Source organism: Amblyraja radiata, chromosome 4, assembly GCF_010909765.2.
Source record: "Amblyraja radiata isolate CabotCenter1 chromosome 4, sAmbRad1.1.pri, whole genome shotgun sequence".
Lineage (NCBI taxonomy): Eukaryota > Metazoa > Chordata > Chondrichthyes > Rajiformes > Rajidae > Amblyraja > Amblyraja radiata.
Window position 1 is genome coordinate 12,421,766 of NC_045959.1, and position 15,206 is coordinate 12,436,971.

At 41.1% G+C, this 15,206-nt stretch overlaps 1 protein-coding gene across 1 annotated transcript in view; it reads left to right on the forward strand.

The window, feature by feature from the left end:
- The window catches only part of fer1l6 (fer-1 like family member 6), a 135,023-nt gene extending 120,269 nt beyond the window's left edge, over window positions 1-14,754 (forward strand). Inside the window, exons 36-41 of the mRNA XM_033018878.1 lie at window positions 633-721; window positions 2,395-2,493; window positions 6,454-6,695; window positions 7,940-8,103; window positions 11,305-11,405; window positions 14,041-14,754. Of these exons, the coding sequence (XP_032874769.1) occupies window positions 633-721; window positions 2,395-2,493; window positions 6,454-6,695; window positions 7,940-8,103; window positions 11,305-11,405; window positions 14,041-14,221 (876 nt within the window). The 3' untranslated portion in view covers window positions 14,222-14,754. The remainder of the gene's footprint in view (window positions 1-632; window positions 722-2,394; window positions 2,494-6,453; window positions 6,696-7,939; window positions 8,104-11,304; window positions 11,406-14,040) is intronic.
- The last annotated feature ends 452 nt before the right edge of the window (window positions 14,755-15,206 follow it).

Sequence of the window (15,206 nt, forward strand, 5' to 3'; positions counted from 1 at the left end):
AAACCACATTGATGCCACTCCCCCTTTCTCTGAAAGATTTACACAGATTGAATGGAAATATAGGTATCCAAGAATATGGCCATCATAGAAACGTAGAAAATAGGTAGGCCATTCGGCCCTTCGAGCCTGCACCGCCATTCAATATGATCATGGCTGATCATCCAACTCAGTATCCTGTACCTGCCTTCTCTCCATACCCCCTGATCCCTTTAGCCACAAGGGCCACATCTAACTCCCTCTTAAATATAGCCAATGAACTGGCCTCAACTACCTTCTGTGGCAGAGAATTCCACAGATTCACCACTCTCTGTGTGAAAAATGTTTTTCTCATCTCGGTCCTAAAAGATTTCCCCCTTATCCTTAAACTGTGACCCCTTGTCCTGGACTCCCCCAACATCGGGAACAATCTTCGTGCATCTAGCAGGAAGATCCAGGGCTTTGATGGCACAGTGGCGTAGCCAGTACAGCTGTTGTAGGGTGCTGCCTGCATGAATTTTACACCTTGTACGTGATTGCGTTCCCTCCCACACCCCAGAGATGGGCTGGTAGGTTGATTGGTAGCTGTAAATTGGCTCTTGTATGTATGTGACTACTTCAATGTCAATATATTTCTGCTCTTAATATCCATCCAGGGCCGTGTTCAGATGTGGGTGGACATGTTCCCACTGGATATACCTCCTCCTGGGCCACCTGTTGACATCTCCCCTCGCAAGCCCAAAGGGTAAGAGAATATTTCTCACAGATTTTCAAGGAGAACTATATCATTTTAGAAGTACACAGCACAGCTGGTGTGGTGTCATTTATTCTTTTAAAAAATTGAATATAATTTCTGCTACGATCGAATCCTTAATATAATTCCCTCCCTAATGTGTATTGTTGACATTCGGTGGCAATGTTCTCTTATGGATTTGATCCTGGACATCAGGCAAGAAACACTGCATTGACCCCAAAGGCCTGTCAAGCAGTCACCTGTGATCAATGTCTCTCCATTCTCACATACGTCCCCATGTTCTCCACTGCATCATGTTCTTTTCCTGCTTTATCTAATCTGGTTGTGAGCAATTCTGGTTTTTTTCTCTCTAGCCTAATAATAATAATAATGGATGGGATTTATATAGCGCCTTTCTAATACTCAAGGCGCTTAATACTCAAGGCGCTTAAAGGAGCCTAGCCCTCAAGGAGCCCTCAAGGAGCCTAGCCCTCTTTTTCTCCAACTCATTACCAAGATTTCTCCTTTTGCTTTTGCAAAGTTGCCCATCTTCTGCATTGTTCAATTCAACTTAAAACTAACATCCAATAATAAATCTAAACCTAATGACTTTTAAATGATTTTGTGTGTGTGTGCATTGTTTCTATTCAACTTGAGACCAAAATCCACATCATTGTCTAATCACGCCCCATTTACAATGTCATTGGGATACTCATTCTTGACTTCCTTTCTGTCCATGGTTTAGTTTTTAACAAATAGACAATAGGCAATAGGTGCAGGAGTAGGCCATTCGGCCCTTCGAGCCAGCACCGCCATTCAATGTGATCATGGCTGATCATCCCCAATCAGTACCCCGTTCCTGCGTTCTCCCCATAACACTGCCCAGTCCATCATCGGCTCTGAACTCCCTTCCATCGAGGGGATCTATCGCAGTCGCTGCCTCAAAAAGGCTGGCAGTATCATCAAGGACCTGGCCACATACTCATCTGCCCGCTACCTTCAGGTAGAAGGTACAGGAGCCTGAAGACTGCAACGACCAGGTTCAGGAATAGCTACTTCCCCACAGCCATCAGGCTATTAAACTTGGCTCGGACAAAACTCTGTACATTAATAGCCCATTATCTGTTACTTTATCAGTTTATTTATTCATGTGTGTATATATTTATACAATGGTATATGGACACACTGATCTGTTTTGTAGTCAATGCCTACTATGTTCTGTGTGCTGAAGCAAAGCAAGAATTTAATTGTCCTATCAGGGACACATGACAATAAACTCACTTGAACTTGAACTTGCCTAACCATCTGTCCCTTCACCTGCTTTCAGTGTTATGAGCGATGGTATACTTTTCATTGGCTGTGGTTCCTCAGCCACCTTATCTCCACATCCTAAAAAATCACCCTGAACACATAGCCCCTTATCACTCCTCACTTCCAATATCCCTCTGTCGATTGACTTAGCCTGCTTATTGATCTTATATGTCTTTTATTTTCCTTCCTCCATGCTGTCCATTAGTCATCTACACTAATGAGATCCAGTTTTCAGTTGTTGTGCATTTTGTTTGGTTTACCACAAAGTGCCTGAAAAAAAAAATCAGATTGTCTCCAATTTGGTGTCTACACATAATGTCTTATCTTGAATGAAGCTGAGGTTGTCTCTGATAAGGTGCTGCATGTGATTACAGGTATGAACTCAGAATCATTATTTGGAATACTGAGGATGTTGTATTAGAAGATGAGAATTTTATTACTGGTCAAAAATCAAGTGATATCTATATCAAAGGGTAAGAATTTCACGTGATTGACGTTTATTTATTGTAATAGAAGAATGGCTTTATGAAAACTGAGATTTAGCTATATTTATAATTTTATCAAGACTCTGTAAAATGGAACAAACCTAATTATTGAATTGGTTTTCATACCATATCTAGAGCTTGCTCTTTACGACATGAAAGGATAATGCTGACAGTTCTATTAACTTTCCGTTTTCATAATAAAACCTGCCGACATTAATGAACCTCATTAGTAAATTATTGCACCATCACATAGTCCTGCTTTAGTAAAAGACCATTTATCTTGCACATTAATAGTTGGGTGTTGGTAATCCCAGTATAAAATAAACTAAACGCCCCCCTGTTCTACAAAGTGTGCTCTTATGTGTATATCTGAAGTATGTACACAGTTTCTTTAAGGGCATTTTAGCGTGGTGCAGCTACATTCTATCTCAAAGTTTTAAACAATGAGTAATTGAATTGGACCTTTCCGTACCAGAGTATTACACAAGAATCTGAGTATTGCACAAGTATATGAGTACACTGTCCTGTTTTTGAATAGTATATGATATATAGTATCCTGTTTTTTCTGAGGTTATGCCAGAATTAATTAGATTTTGACATCTCTTTGAGCTTCTCTCTCATGTATGCATGAGTAAGCATGCAGGTACAGCAGGCAGTGAAGAACGTGAATGGCCTTTATAACACGAGGAATCGAATATAGGAGCAAAGAGGTCCTTCTGCAGCTGTACAGAGCCCTAGTGAGACCACACCTGGAGTATTGTCTGCAGTTTTGGTCCCCTAATTTGAGGAAGGACTTTCTTGCTATTGAGGGAGTGCAGCGTAGATTTACAAGGTTAATTCCCGGGATGGCGGGACTGTCATATGCTGAGAGAATGGAGCAGCTGGGCTTGTACTCTCTGGAATTTAGAAGGATGAGATGGGATCTCATTGAAACATATAAGATTGTTAAGGGCTTGGACACGCTAGAGGCAGGAAACATGTTCCCGATGTTGGGGGAGTCCAGAACCAGGGGCCACAGTTTAAGAATAAGGGGTTAGCCATTTAGAGCGGAGACGAGGAAACACTTTTTCCTCACAGAGAGTTGTGAGTCTGTGGAATTCTCTGCCTCAGAGGGCGGTGGAAGCAGGTTCTCTGGATACTTTCAAGAGAAAGCTAGATAGGGCTCTTAAAAATAGCGGAGTCAGGGATATGGGGATAAAGCAGGAAGGGGGTACTGATTGGGGATGATCAGCCATGATCACATTGAATGGCGGTGCTGGCTCAAAGGGCCGAAAGGCCTACTCCTGCACCTATTGTCTATTGTCTATTGTATGTAGTTGTAAATGCTCTATGCTTGCAGGAAGTGTCTTGACCAGAAACATCACCTATTAATGTTCTCCAGAGATGCTGTCTGACCTGCTGAGTTACTCTTGCACTTAGTGTCCTTTTATGCTTTAAAGAATATTTGGGGGAGAGCTGCCACTTAGCTCAATGCCCACATCTCTGTGGAGGTTACAATATCCAGCCCTGCACTGGGTTTAAACCAGGCGCAGCATCTTCCACTCCGACTCCCCTGCTGCTGGCTATCATGTACTGCACAGGTATATAGCCTGCAGAGTCAAAGGGGCAGAGTAAACATGCACAGATCCCAGAGTTCAGGCTCGATACCTGCTCTCTGAGCCTTCAACCAGTATTGGCAAATAAAACTACCCACAACATACAGCTTTCCTGATGAGTGCCTGTGGACTCCTTAAAATGAATGGGAAAAAATTATCCAGCAAGATATTACATTGAGCTTTTAGGTTTTGTTGAAGAGCTATTTATTCGATCTGATTGGATAGCATGCAAAACAAAGCCTTTCCTTACACTCAGTATACGTGACAATAATAAACACGAATTTAAACCTAATTATTCTTAAGATATGTGTAGGAAGGAACTGCAGATGCTGGTTTACACCAAAGGTAGACACAGAATGATGGAGTAACTCAGCGGGTCAGGCAGCATTTCTGGAGAGATGGAATGGGTGACATTTCGGGTGAGACGTCTGAAGAAGGGTCAGTCCTTTTTTCCAGAGATGCTGCTTGACCCAATTGAGTTACATAGAAAATCGGTGCAGGAGGCCATTCGGCCCTTCGAGCCAGCACGGCCATTCATTGTGACCATGGCTGATCGTCCCAAATCAATAACCCATGCCTGCCTTCTCCCCATATCCCTTGATTCCACTAGCCCCTAGAGCTCTATCTAACTCAGCATTTGTTAATCCAGCATTTTGTGTCTACCTTCAGTAGATTCTTAAGAGATTTTGTGTGTGTGTGTGCGCGCAGGCGTATATATGTGATGAAACAATTTTTTAAATGATTGTAATTTAGCAATGTTTTTTTTAACAGGTCTCGTATGATTTGAATGTTATATGTACAGTTATCAAGAATACATTAACATGAAAAAAGTATTAATATTAGGTCTGAAGTATGAACGTTAAGCAGGAGGCAAGAAACTGCCCAAGGCATGTTGTTTTCCCAGTGGCTTCATTAGTGTTTCCTTGTCTTAAGACTCCCACACAGATTTCAATAAATTCTGTTGCCAGAGGCTGGCAGACACTTAGTAGCTGACAGTACTGGACTCTTTCACAAGGGGCACCAGCTGATACGAGGCACAGAGAGCAGCTGTGGACCATGTTTAGATGGATGACATCCCATTCATGCATGCAGACCAAGTGAAAATCTATCCCATGATTTCTGCCCAGGTCACCTCTTACTCATATTCCTCAGTTTCTGATAAATCTTTTCATATTTCTCTTGCAAATGAGCAAATAAGTCAAAACAGTGATTTGCTTGGGTACAAAATCAAATCATAGCCTGCCCATGAACCATACAAGCTGAGCTCAGAACCGATTTATAGTTTCAGACCTTCTGCAAGCAGCGTGCTGTGAATGTAACCACCTTCAAGTTGCTTCATTCAGTCCAGGTGAAGGCTCATGACCTGAAACACAACTATCCATTCCGCTCAACACACGTTGACTTCCTCCAGTTTTTTTTGTTTCAGGTTCCCAGTAAGTGGCATTCAATTTCAAACCTCCAGCATTGCTAACTCCACCAGGCATTGGTCTGTGTCCAAATTTACAAACTCCAAGTGAAAATCCAATTGAGAGTTTCTTCCTTTTCCTGCTCATCTTCAACCAGCTTCCTGAGCCATGGACTCCCTTGACCACGAGTTACTTCACTTCAGATCTCATTGTTCCTTTCAGCCGAGACCTGTCACCATGAGAGAAACACACTACTGTGCCTTCAGTGCCTGCAGGATGACAGAGTACCCAGTGCTGAACTGTAAAGTGAAGAAGACTTACTACAACTCTGCAAAGCATTGTCAGAACACATTCAAGAGTACAGTGAATAATTTTGGTCTATTTAAGGAGTGATTGGAGACAGTTCAGAGATAATTCTAGGTATGGAAGGATTGTCCTACTAGGAAAAGTTAAACAGGTCGAGACTCGACTCATTGAGGTTCCAAAGAATGAGAGGCTATCTTATTGCAATAGAAGATCAAGTTCAAGTTCAAGTGAGTTTATTGTCACATGTTCTTGGGGGGAAAGGGACTAGAATAGGTTCATGCTTGCAAAATTGACTCTGTCAAACCAGCAGACCTTCCAGACTGTTAGATGTTTTATCAATACTTTGATACTTTTAATTCACTTTCTAAAAGTATGTATCGCAGTAATATTTTAAGGTAAGTTTCAAGATGACTGGTGACTGGAAGGGAGTGCAGGCACTGGGGCCCCTGTGAGTGGGAGAATGTAGTAAACCTCACCCGATGAGCCAGATGCCAGACAAATGGGATCTTTGAACGGTCAAAGAATGGAATCAGGATTTTATTGTATTGGATTTGAGAACAAGGCGCAAAAGCCCTGTTTACTTTCTCAGTGTAAGTTGGTCACCTGTACCAAATATATGAGACTTTCGCTTTCATCCACAGTTGGCTGAAAGGAAAAGAAGAAGATAAGCAAGAAACAGATGTGCATTACAACTCATTGACTGGGGAGGGAAATTTCAATTGGCGTTTTATCTTTCCCTTTGACTACCTACCTGCGGAGAAACTGATGGTTATAAGCAAGAGGCATTCCAATTTCTCTTTGCACAAGACAGAACGCAAACTTCCTGCAATCCTTGTACTCCAGGTCTGGGATTTTGAGAGGCTTTCTTCAAATGACTTTCTAGGTATGTCGGAGGTTTGTAATGTTACCTATTGTTCCTTCACAAGGTTTAAGAAAACATTTGGAATTCACTTTGTGGAAACTGTCTTTTATTGGAGACCCAATTCAAATTAATGGACATAAAAATAAGTGTTTAAATGTTCCACTTTTGAAGAGTTTTAAGCAACTTCTGTAGATTTGAACCTAGGTTTCTTCCAGATATGAGCTACTTTTATGCAGTATTGTCATTTTGAAAATTCACTTGGATTTTGAGTAGAGGTTGATGATGAATGATCCCCCCAAATGTCCAAACAATGTACCTCTGCCTGTGAAAATGTTTTCAATTGGAAAGAAGTCCAGATCTGAGGCCACACATTACACTGATCATTAGGAAGCAGCCCAGTAACCCAGAAGTGGTGATTTAAAAAACTGACCATGCATTTTATGATTAAATGTAATATATTTTGCAATTTGTAAATTGGAAAACAACAAATTAACCTGAAACCTGATATTTTGTCATGATAATTTAGCCACTTTAATTTTCTTTTGGGGAAAAGGCCTATCAAATTTTAGGTGGGAATCCAGACAGATTTTGGTATTGTGTGTTCCTGAACATTATTTGTGGCACGTAATTCATTATAACAAAACATAGCTTTCTAAATCAAAGACATGTACCCCAAAAATTCAATTCCATTATAGAGAAAATTCCTTGAATTTCACTGACTGCATATAAATGATATTATATTGTGTCTGAAAGTGCTACATAAATTTAGTTATGACATAATATGGAATGGAATGGAATGCTATTTATTGTCATTCAAACCTAGCTTTGAACAAAATTTCATTTCTACAGTTTTTTACATTACAAAAAAAAACCAAGACCCACACTTAACACAGTTTACATAAACATCCATCACAATGAATCTCCAACATCTCCTCACTGTGATGGAGTGTGATAGAGTATCACACTCTATATAACTATAGAACTGAATTTTGTATAATGCAAGGACACTAGCAGATGTTTTAAATCATTAAATCATTAGACACCATTTACTTGGAGAAGAACTAATTCCTTCCAAACATTCTAAATATAATTGTTTCCACAAGAATATTAAAAACCTGCAGAAGTCACATTCTAGTTCCTTGAGCATGTTCAACCAATCCGAATGGCCTACTCCTGCACCTAATTTCTATGTTTCTATGTTTCTAAGTTATTTAATATAACTAGTTTTTTGTGTGCATTTATATTTCCCTCACACCTTTTTGTAGGATCCGTGGAGCTCGATCTCAATGAATTTCCTTGTGGTGCAAAATCTGCCAAGAAATGTGGCTTACACATGATTGAAGAGGGTGCTCAGATTAAACTTATCTCAATATTTCAGCAGAAGCGTCTTCGAGCTTGGTGGCCTTTAGAGAAATCAGGAGAGCTCACTGTAAGTACTCGACATTCTGTACATAATGAAGGTGCTGAAGTTCTACTTACAAAGAAATAGAGAAAGAGGACTGAGAAATAACAACCAGTTGGCAACATTCCTTTCCCTCATTATAGGCAGAGAAAGCCTATGTTTTGGCCAAATAATAATACTGAATATGATAGTCAGATACCTTAGAAGTAAGGAAGCAAATGCCAAGTAATTCAGGAATATCAAGTCAAGCAGCAGAGAATATTATGGCACAGTAGGACATTTGGCCCATTGAGCTTTGACAAGTCTATCTAATTAGTCTCACTCCCTTGCCACAACACCTCAAACATTTCTCTTTCAAACATTTCTCCAATTCCCTTTTGAAAATGATACTCAGTTTCCATCATGCAAAGCATTTCAGATCATGACAACTCCGGTGTTAAAAAAAAAATATATTTTTTTCTCCATTTAAAAAAATTATTGTGCATTGACTACCAGTTAGAATCCCAGTGTGTTTGTACCATCCTGATAAATCTTCTCTGCACCTTCTTTATAGTCCAGTTACGCTGGTAAAGCATTGTGTAAAATGAACTGTGAAATAAAACAATGTGACAGGAATAAATGAGCAGCCAAAAACAATGTAAATTCAGTTATTTACGTTAAGAAAATCTTCGTAAGTTCTTTCCTGAATTATTGGGGTTTCCTTGATCATAAAACATGAGAAGTTAGATATCTTCTGAAAATCTCCCCACATCCAAACCTTAAAGACATAAACCTTGAAACAGACACCAATTCATCCACATGAAAGATGAAAGCAGCTTGAATGAGATATCACAAACTTTGTTTTTAGGGAGAACCCTCAAAGCAGTACATTTTTATTTCATGACCTTTCGCCAATAATTATGCCGAGGTTGTTGTCACTGTTACAAAGAAACGGCATGGATTTTTGATATAGGTGTGAAGACAGTTGGAGAGGAAATCATAAAACTCTCAAAGGGGAAGTCCAGAACAAGGGGTCACAGTTTAAGGATAAGGGGGAAATCTTTTAGGACTGCGACGAGAAAAACATTTTTTACACAGAGAGTGGTGAATCTCTGGAATTCTCTGCCACAGAAGGTAGTTGAGGCCAGTTCATTGGCTATATTTAAGAGGGAGTTAGATGTGGCCCTTGTGGTTAAAGGGATCAGGGGGTATGGAGAGAAGGCAGGTACAGGATACTGAGTTGGATGATCAGCCATGATCATATTGAATGGCGGTGCAGGCTCGAAGTGCCGAATGGCCTACTCCTGCACCTATTTTCTATGTTTCTATGTTTCTATGCCCCCTGAGCGTGGCCTGGTCAATATGGTTCTGCATGAAGCTTACCTTTTTATGAATTCCCTGCTACAGATACCGTTCAAACATTGTTCAAAAAGCAAGTAATGACTATATTATCAAGATTAATTAAAAATAATAAAATAGAAACTAAAATAGGTAGACATTTAGCTGTTTTGGCCAAACAACATTTAAACTTTAGAAGAATTAGGGGGGACCTCATGGAGACTTACCTAATAGTGAAAGGCCTGGAAAGAGTGGATGTGGAGAGGATGTTTCCACTGGTGGGAGAGTCTAGGACCAGAGGCCATTACATCACAATAAAAGGACATGCCTTTAAAAAGATGATGAGGAGAATTTCTTTAGTCCAGTGGTGCTGAATCTGTGGAATTCATTGCCGCAGGCAGCTGTGCAGGTCAAATCAATGTATATTTTTAAGGTGGAGATTGACAGATTCTAGATTATTAATGAAGTTCGGGGTTATGGGGAGAATGGTGTTGAAAGGGAAAGATAGATCAGCCATGATTGAATGGCAGAGTAGACTTGATGGACCAAATGGTCTTATTATGGACATTACATTTTGTGTCTGTATTCCTTGAAATTTAGAAGAATGAGTGGGTGACCGTATTCAAACATATAAGATCCAAAGGGGATTTGACAGGATAGATGTTACAATGTTTTTCACCAGTGGGAGGCACACGAACAAGGGGACGTGGTAACTAAACAAGGGCCAATCAGATACAACTGAGATGAAGGAAAATGTCTTCTTTCAGAAGGTAGTAAATCTCTGGAATTCTCTGCCCCTGAGCACGATGCAGGCCAGATCATTAGATATATTTAAGATGGAGATAAATATTTGAAAGATTGAGGAGTTGAAGGTTATGGGGAATTTGAAGAGCAGAGGAGTTGCGGCCAACTTAGACCAGTCATGATCATATTGACTAGTGGGGCAGGCTTGAAGGTCCCCGTAGCCTATACCTGCTCTTATGTTCTGATGGTTTGTTCTGATGAAAACTAAATTTCATCATTTCAATTACTAACATTCAAATTACTAAAACTTTGTTATTAAGGTGAGGATATGATTGGATCTTGAGAGGATATCTAATAGCATATTTGCACAAATGTAATTATGACCCTTCCTCATCCTTCAATTGAATGATGTTTCTGTTATCTAATCCTGGCACAGTTTTACTCCAAAGATTAATCTGATACGTTTGATACAGTGAGTATGTAGGGAAGGGGAAGAACACTTACAATGACAGATGTGAAGGTTAAAAGATATTACTGGGGAGCAATTGATTGAAATAAAGGACAACAGTAATGAACTCTATGACTATTAAGGGCCTGTCCCATGAGCAAGCGACTCCATGCGGCAAGCGCGACCTATGCGACTCCATGCGGCAGGCGCAACCTAACGTGGTCGCTTGAGCCGTACGGCCTAACGGGGCCGGTCCCACTTCGATCGCCGGAGCCGTATGGAGTTGTGCGGAGCTGGTCCTGACATCGCGCGGGCCTCCGAAAAACTGACCGTGTTTAAAAATTCCGTCGTACGCACCGCGCGAACTCCCCGCGGACTTCGCTCGAACTTCATTTCACTCACTCGACCTCCGCACGGTCCCCGCGTCTGGTTTGCCGCATGCATGCAGGCACATGCTGGTGGGACCGGCCCTTTAGGTTGCGCTTGCCGCATGCAGGTTGCATGCTCTTGGGACAGGCCCTTAACTCTTATAAGTCCATGGTGGAAATTGGCTGCTAAACAGCCAAGCAGTGGGATGCTGGAAATGCATCTTTGTAAAAACAAACTGTTGTAATACCACTCCTGCTCCGATCAAAGGCCAATCAAAGTGTTTTAATGTTAATATCCATGGGTTATCCTTGCTCATGTGTGGAATTCATAATCTCTACCCCACTAATTAGGGTAAGGTTGAAGCTGAATTCCATCTGCTCACTGCCGAAGAGTCTGAGAAGAATCCAGTTGGAAGTGGTCGTAAAGAACCTGAGCCGTTGGAGAAACCCAAGTAAGTCTGATTTCACTGCAGATCTGTGTCATGATGACTGGATTTCCTCTAATCTTATCTGTACTTCAAACTTGCTTGTAACGTTCACTTCCTATTAAGATGCTGACAGGCAATTTTATGTCCTGATCCATAAGCATACATTCAATTGAATTTGTCTCTTTCAATCATGACTTGCACTATTCATTGTGTAGGAAGGAACTGCAGATGGACACATCATGCTGGAGTGACTCAGCGGGACAGGCAGCATCTATAGAGAGAAGAAATGGGTGGCGTTTCAGGTCGAGACCCTTCTTCAGATTTAGAGAAGAAGGTCTGAAGAATGGTCTTTAGTCCATAACGTCACCCATTCCTTCTCTCCAGAGATGCTGTCTGTCCCACTGAGTTACTCCAGCATTTTGTGTCTACCTTGCACTAATCATTGTTGATATGATGTTCCAGAATGAATATTACATTAGCTAAGGTTTCATGTGCTTTCATAGAATATCGTATTAACAATGAATAATATTCTTTAAGTACACAAAAATGCTGGAGAAACTCAGCGGATGCAGCAGCATCTATGGATCGAAGGAAATAGGCAACGTTTTTCCAAGGGTTTCAGCCCGAAACATTGCCTATTTCCTTCGCTCCATAGATGCTGCTGCACCCGCTGAGTTTCTCCAGCATTTTTGTGTACCTTCGATTTTCCAGCATCTGCAGATCCTTCTTAAACAATAATATTCTTTAGTTTAGTTTAGAGATAATCACTTCGTCCCACCAAGTCCACGCCGACCAGCGATCCCCGCCCCATAACGCACACTAGGGACAATTTACAATTATACCAAGCCAATTAATCTACAAATACCTTCGGAGTGTGGGAGGAAACTGGAAATCCTGGAGAAAACCCACACAGGTCATGGGGAGGTGTACAGACCAACACCCGTAGTCGGGATCGAACCAGAGTCTCTGGTGCCAAAAGGCAGTAATGCCCCTGTCCCACTTAGGAAACCTGAACGGAAACCTCTGGAGACTTTGCACCCCACCTCCCGGAGGTTGCAGGTGGTTGCCGGAGGTTGCAGGTGGTTGCCGGAGGTTGCAGGTAGTGGAAGCAGGTAGGGAGACTGACAAAAACCTCCAGGAACCGCACGGAAACCTGGGTGGGGCGCAAAGTCTCCAGAGGTTTCCGTTCATGTTTCCTAAGTGGGACAGGGGCATAACTCTACCGATCTGCCACCGTGCCGTACCGAATACTGGAACAAATTTGGCAAAGTCAAATAAACTCTTGGATTGGGCTAAATTAAATGTAGTGCCATGATGTGGCTTTTACTATAACTTTAACCCATTGGATTTCTTAACAAATAAATATCACTGCATTTTTCTAAGTGTGTATGATATTGCAAACAGTGTGAACTTCCAAGCATTGTTGATTGTAAACTTATTTCTGTTTTGTTCTGGTTGAAAACACTATTACCTTTAAGTAAACAGGTTGCAGCTTGAAAATATGCAGACAGCAGCATCTAGACTGATACTCCAGAGCAGGGGTTCCCAACCTTTTTCGTCCCGTTTGCACCCTGGCAACTTTAATAGCACATAACAATGTTATTTCACTTGTTTATGAACGACTAATGATGAACAGATACGGGTATACCAGAACCAAACACAGTCAGTCAATGAGAAAAATATGTACAAATCCGGAATCAACAACTTTACCCCCTGGGTAGGCAGAATTTACCTCCTGGGGGTAAATTTACCACAGGTTGGGATGCCTTGGTCCAGAGCATCAATAACCTTGCTGGAGATGCCATTTATTGCATGAGACATTAAGCCAAAGCCTTTCATACCCATTCATGTGGATGTAAAAGAGTGCATGGCACTATTTCAACGAAAAGTAATGGAGCTTTTTGTGGCCAATATTTATCCATCAAGTAACATTCCCAAAACAAACGATCTGGTCATTACTATATAATTCTTTGGGAGAGATTGCTCGGCATAAATTAGCTGTTGGATTGCCTGTGTTAAAATGGCAACTGCTGCTCCTTTGTCACTTTGGGACATCCTGAAAACCATATGAAATTCAAATCTTTCCACTTTCCTAATATTTGGTGATTTAATGTTACTTGTTTTATTCCTATCAGCAAATACTCTGGTAATATGCAATAGACAATAGGCAATAGGTGCAGGAGTAGGCTATTCGGCCCTTCGAGTCAGCACCGCCATTCAATGTGATCATGGCTGATCATCTCCAATCAGTACCCCGTTCCTGCCTTCTCCCCATATCCCCTGACTCACTATTTTTAAGAGCCCTATCTAGCTCTCTCTTGAAAGCATTCAGAGAACCTGCCTCCACCGCCCTCTGAGGCAGAGAATTCCACAGACTCACCACTCTCTGTGAGAAAAAGTGTTTCCTCGTCTCCGTTCTAAATGGCTTACTCCTTATTCTTAAACTGTGGCCCCTGGTTCTGGATTCTTAAACTGTGGTCCCTGGTTCTGGATTCTTAAACTGTGGCCCCTGGTTCTGGATTGTTAAACTGTGGTCCCTGGTTCTGGATTCTTAAACTGTGGCCCCTGGTTCTGGAGCTTCTTAAATTTAAGAAGATCATCAACAATGTACATGCAATGGTTTTAACTATTTCACTAAGCTATTGTTTTCACTCTATAGCCGTCCTGATACCACCTTCACTTGGTTCATGCAACCGTTCAAATGCGTCTATTATTTCATCTGGAAGAACTACAAGAAGTACATCATTATTGGGCTCATTTTGCTCATTGTAACTTTGTTCATTGTATTGCTGATCTACACACTGCCTGCTGCAATAAGCACACGGATAATGAATGGGTGAAATGGAAACAGTTGGAAATGAAATTGCAGAATCCCAAAAGTACTCACCCACAAGTTATTTAAATTAAACTCAGACTGTGTTTTCTGTTTTAGTTTCACATCATCAAAAGGCTCTTAAAATTTGTAGTTTGCAATGTATTGAATTGGTCTCTGATATTGCCACTGCAGTTTACTCTATTGTTGTTGCAAGGTCTATGTGATGTTTTACTATGATGCAAACTTCCCAGTTTACTAAATTATAATGAACCTAAATGGATATATAGCTATGGTCTTAGCTATGTCTATTAGATTTCAAGGGGAAAGTTTATAGCTGCATCTTAGAGAGAGGCCTGTCCACAATGCATAGCGCAGCAGCAACCTACTCATTTTGCTGTTAGTTCTCGCCTCAACTTGACAATAGGTCACTCAAATTGTCCCACATTTTATAGATTACTGTGGGAAAGAATCAGCAAAGCATAGGAGTTGCTGCATTTCAGAATAAGCAAAACAAAATAATTGGAAAATTCCAGTGACAACAATTCTGAGTTTGACTTAAGCTCATCTTTATTTTTGACTTTAGTTTAGTTTAGAGATACAACATGCGAACAGGCCCTTCGTCCCACTGAGTCCGCACCGAACAGCGATCCCTGCACATTAACACCACCCTACACACACTAGGGACTATTTACATTTATACCAAGCCAATTAGCCTACGGACTTGTACGTCTTTGGAGTGTCAGAGAAAACCCATGCGGTCAGGGGGAGAACATACTCACTCCGTTCAGGCAGCACCCGTAGTCAGGATCGAACCCTCTGGCGCTGTAAGTGCTTTAAGGCACAATGGTGCACATTGTGCCATCTGACTGATGTATCTCTCTTTCATTGCAAGGACACCAATCTAGTTGCATCTAGTCTGTCCTGTCTGTGAATACCATCTATCTGCCTGTCAGGAACCATTTGACTGAAGTAGCAAATGTATTAGCCAAAATTGGAGTGAAAGTGTAACT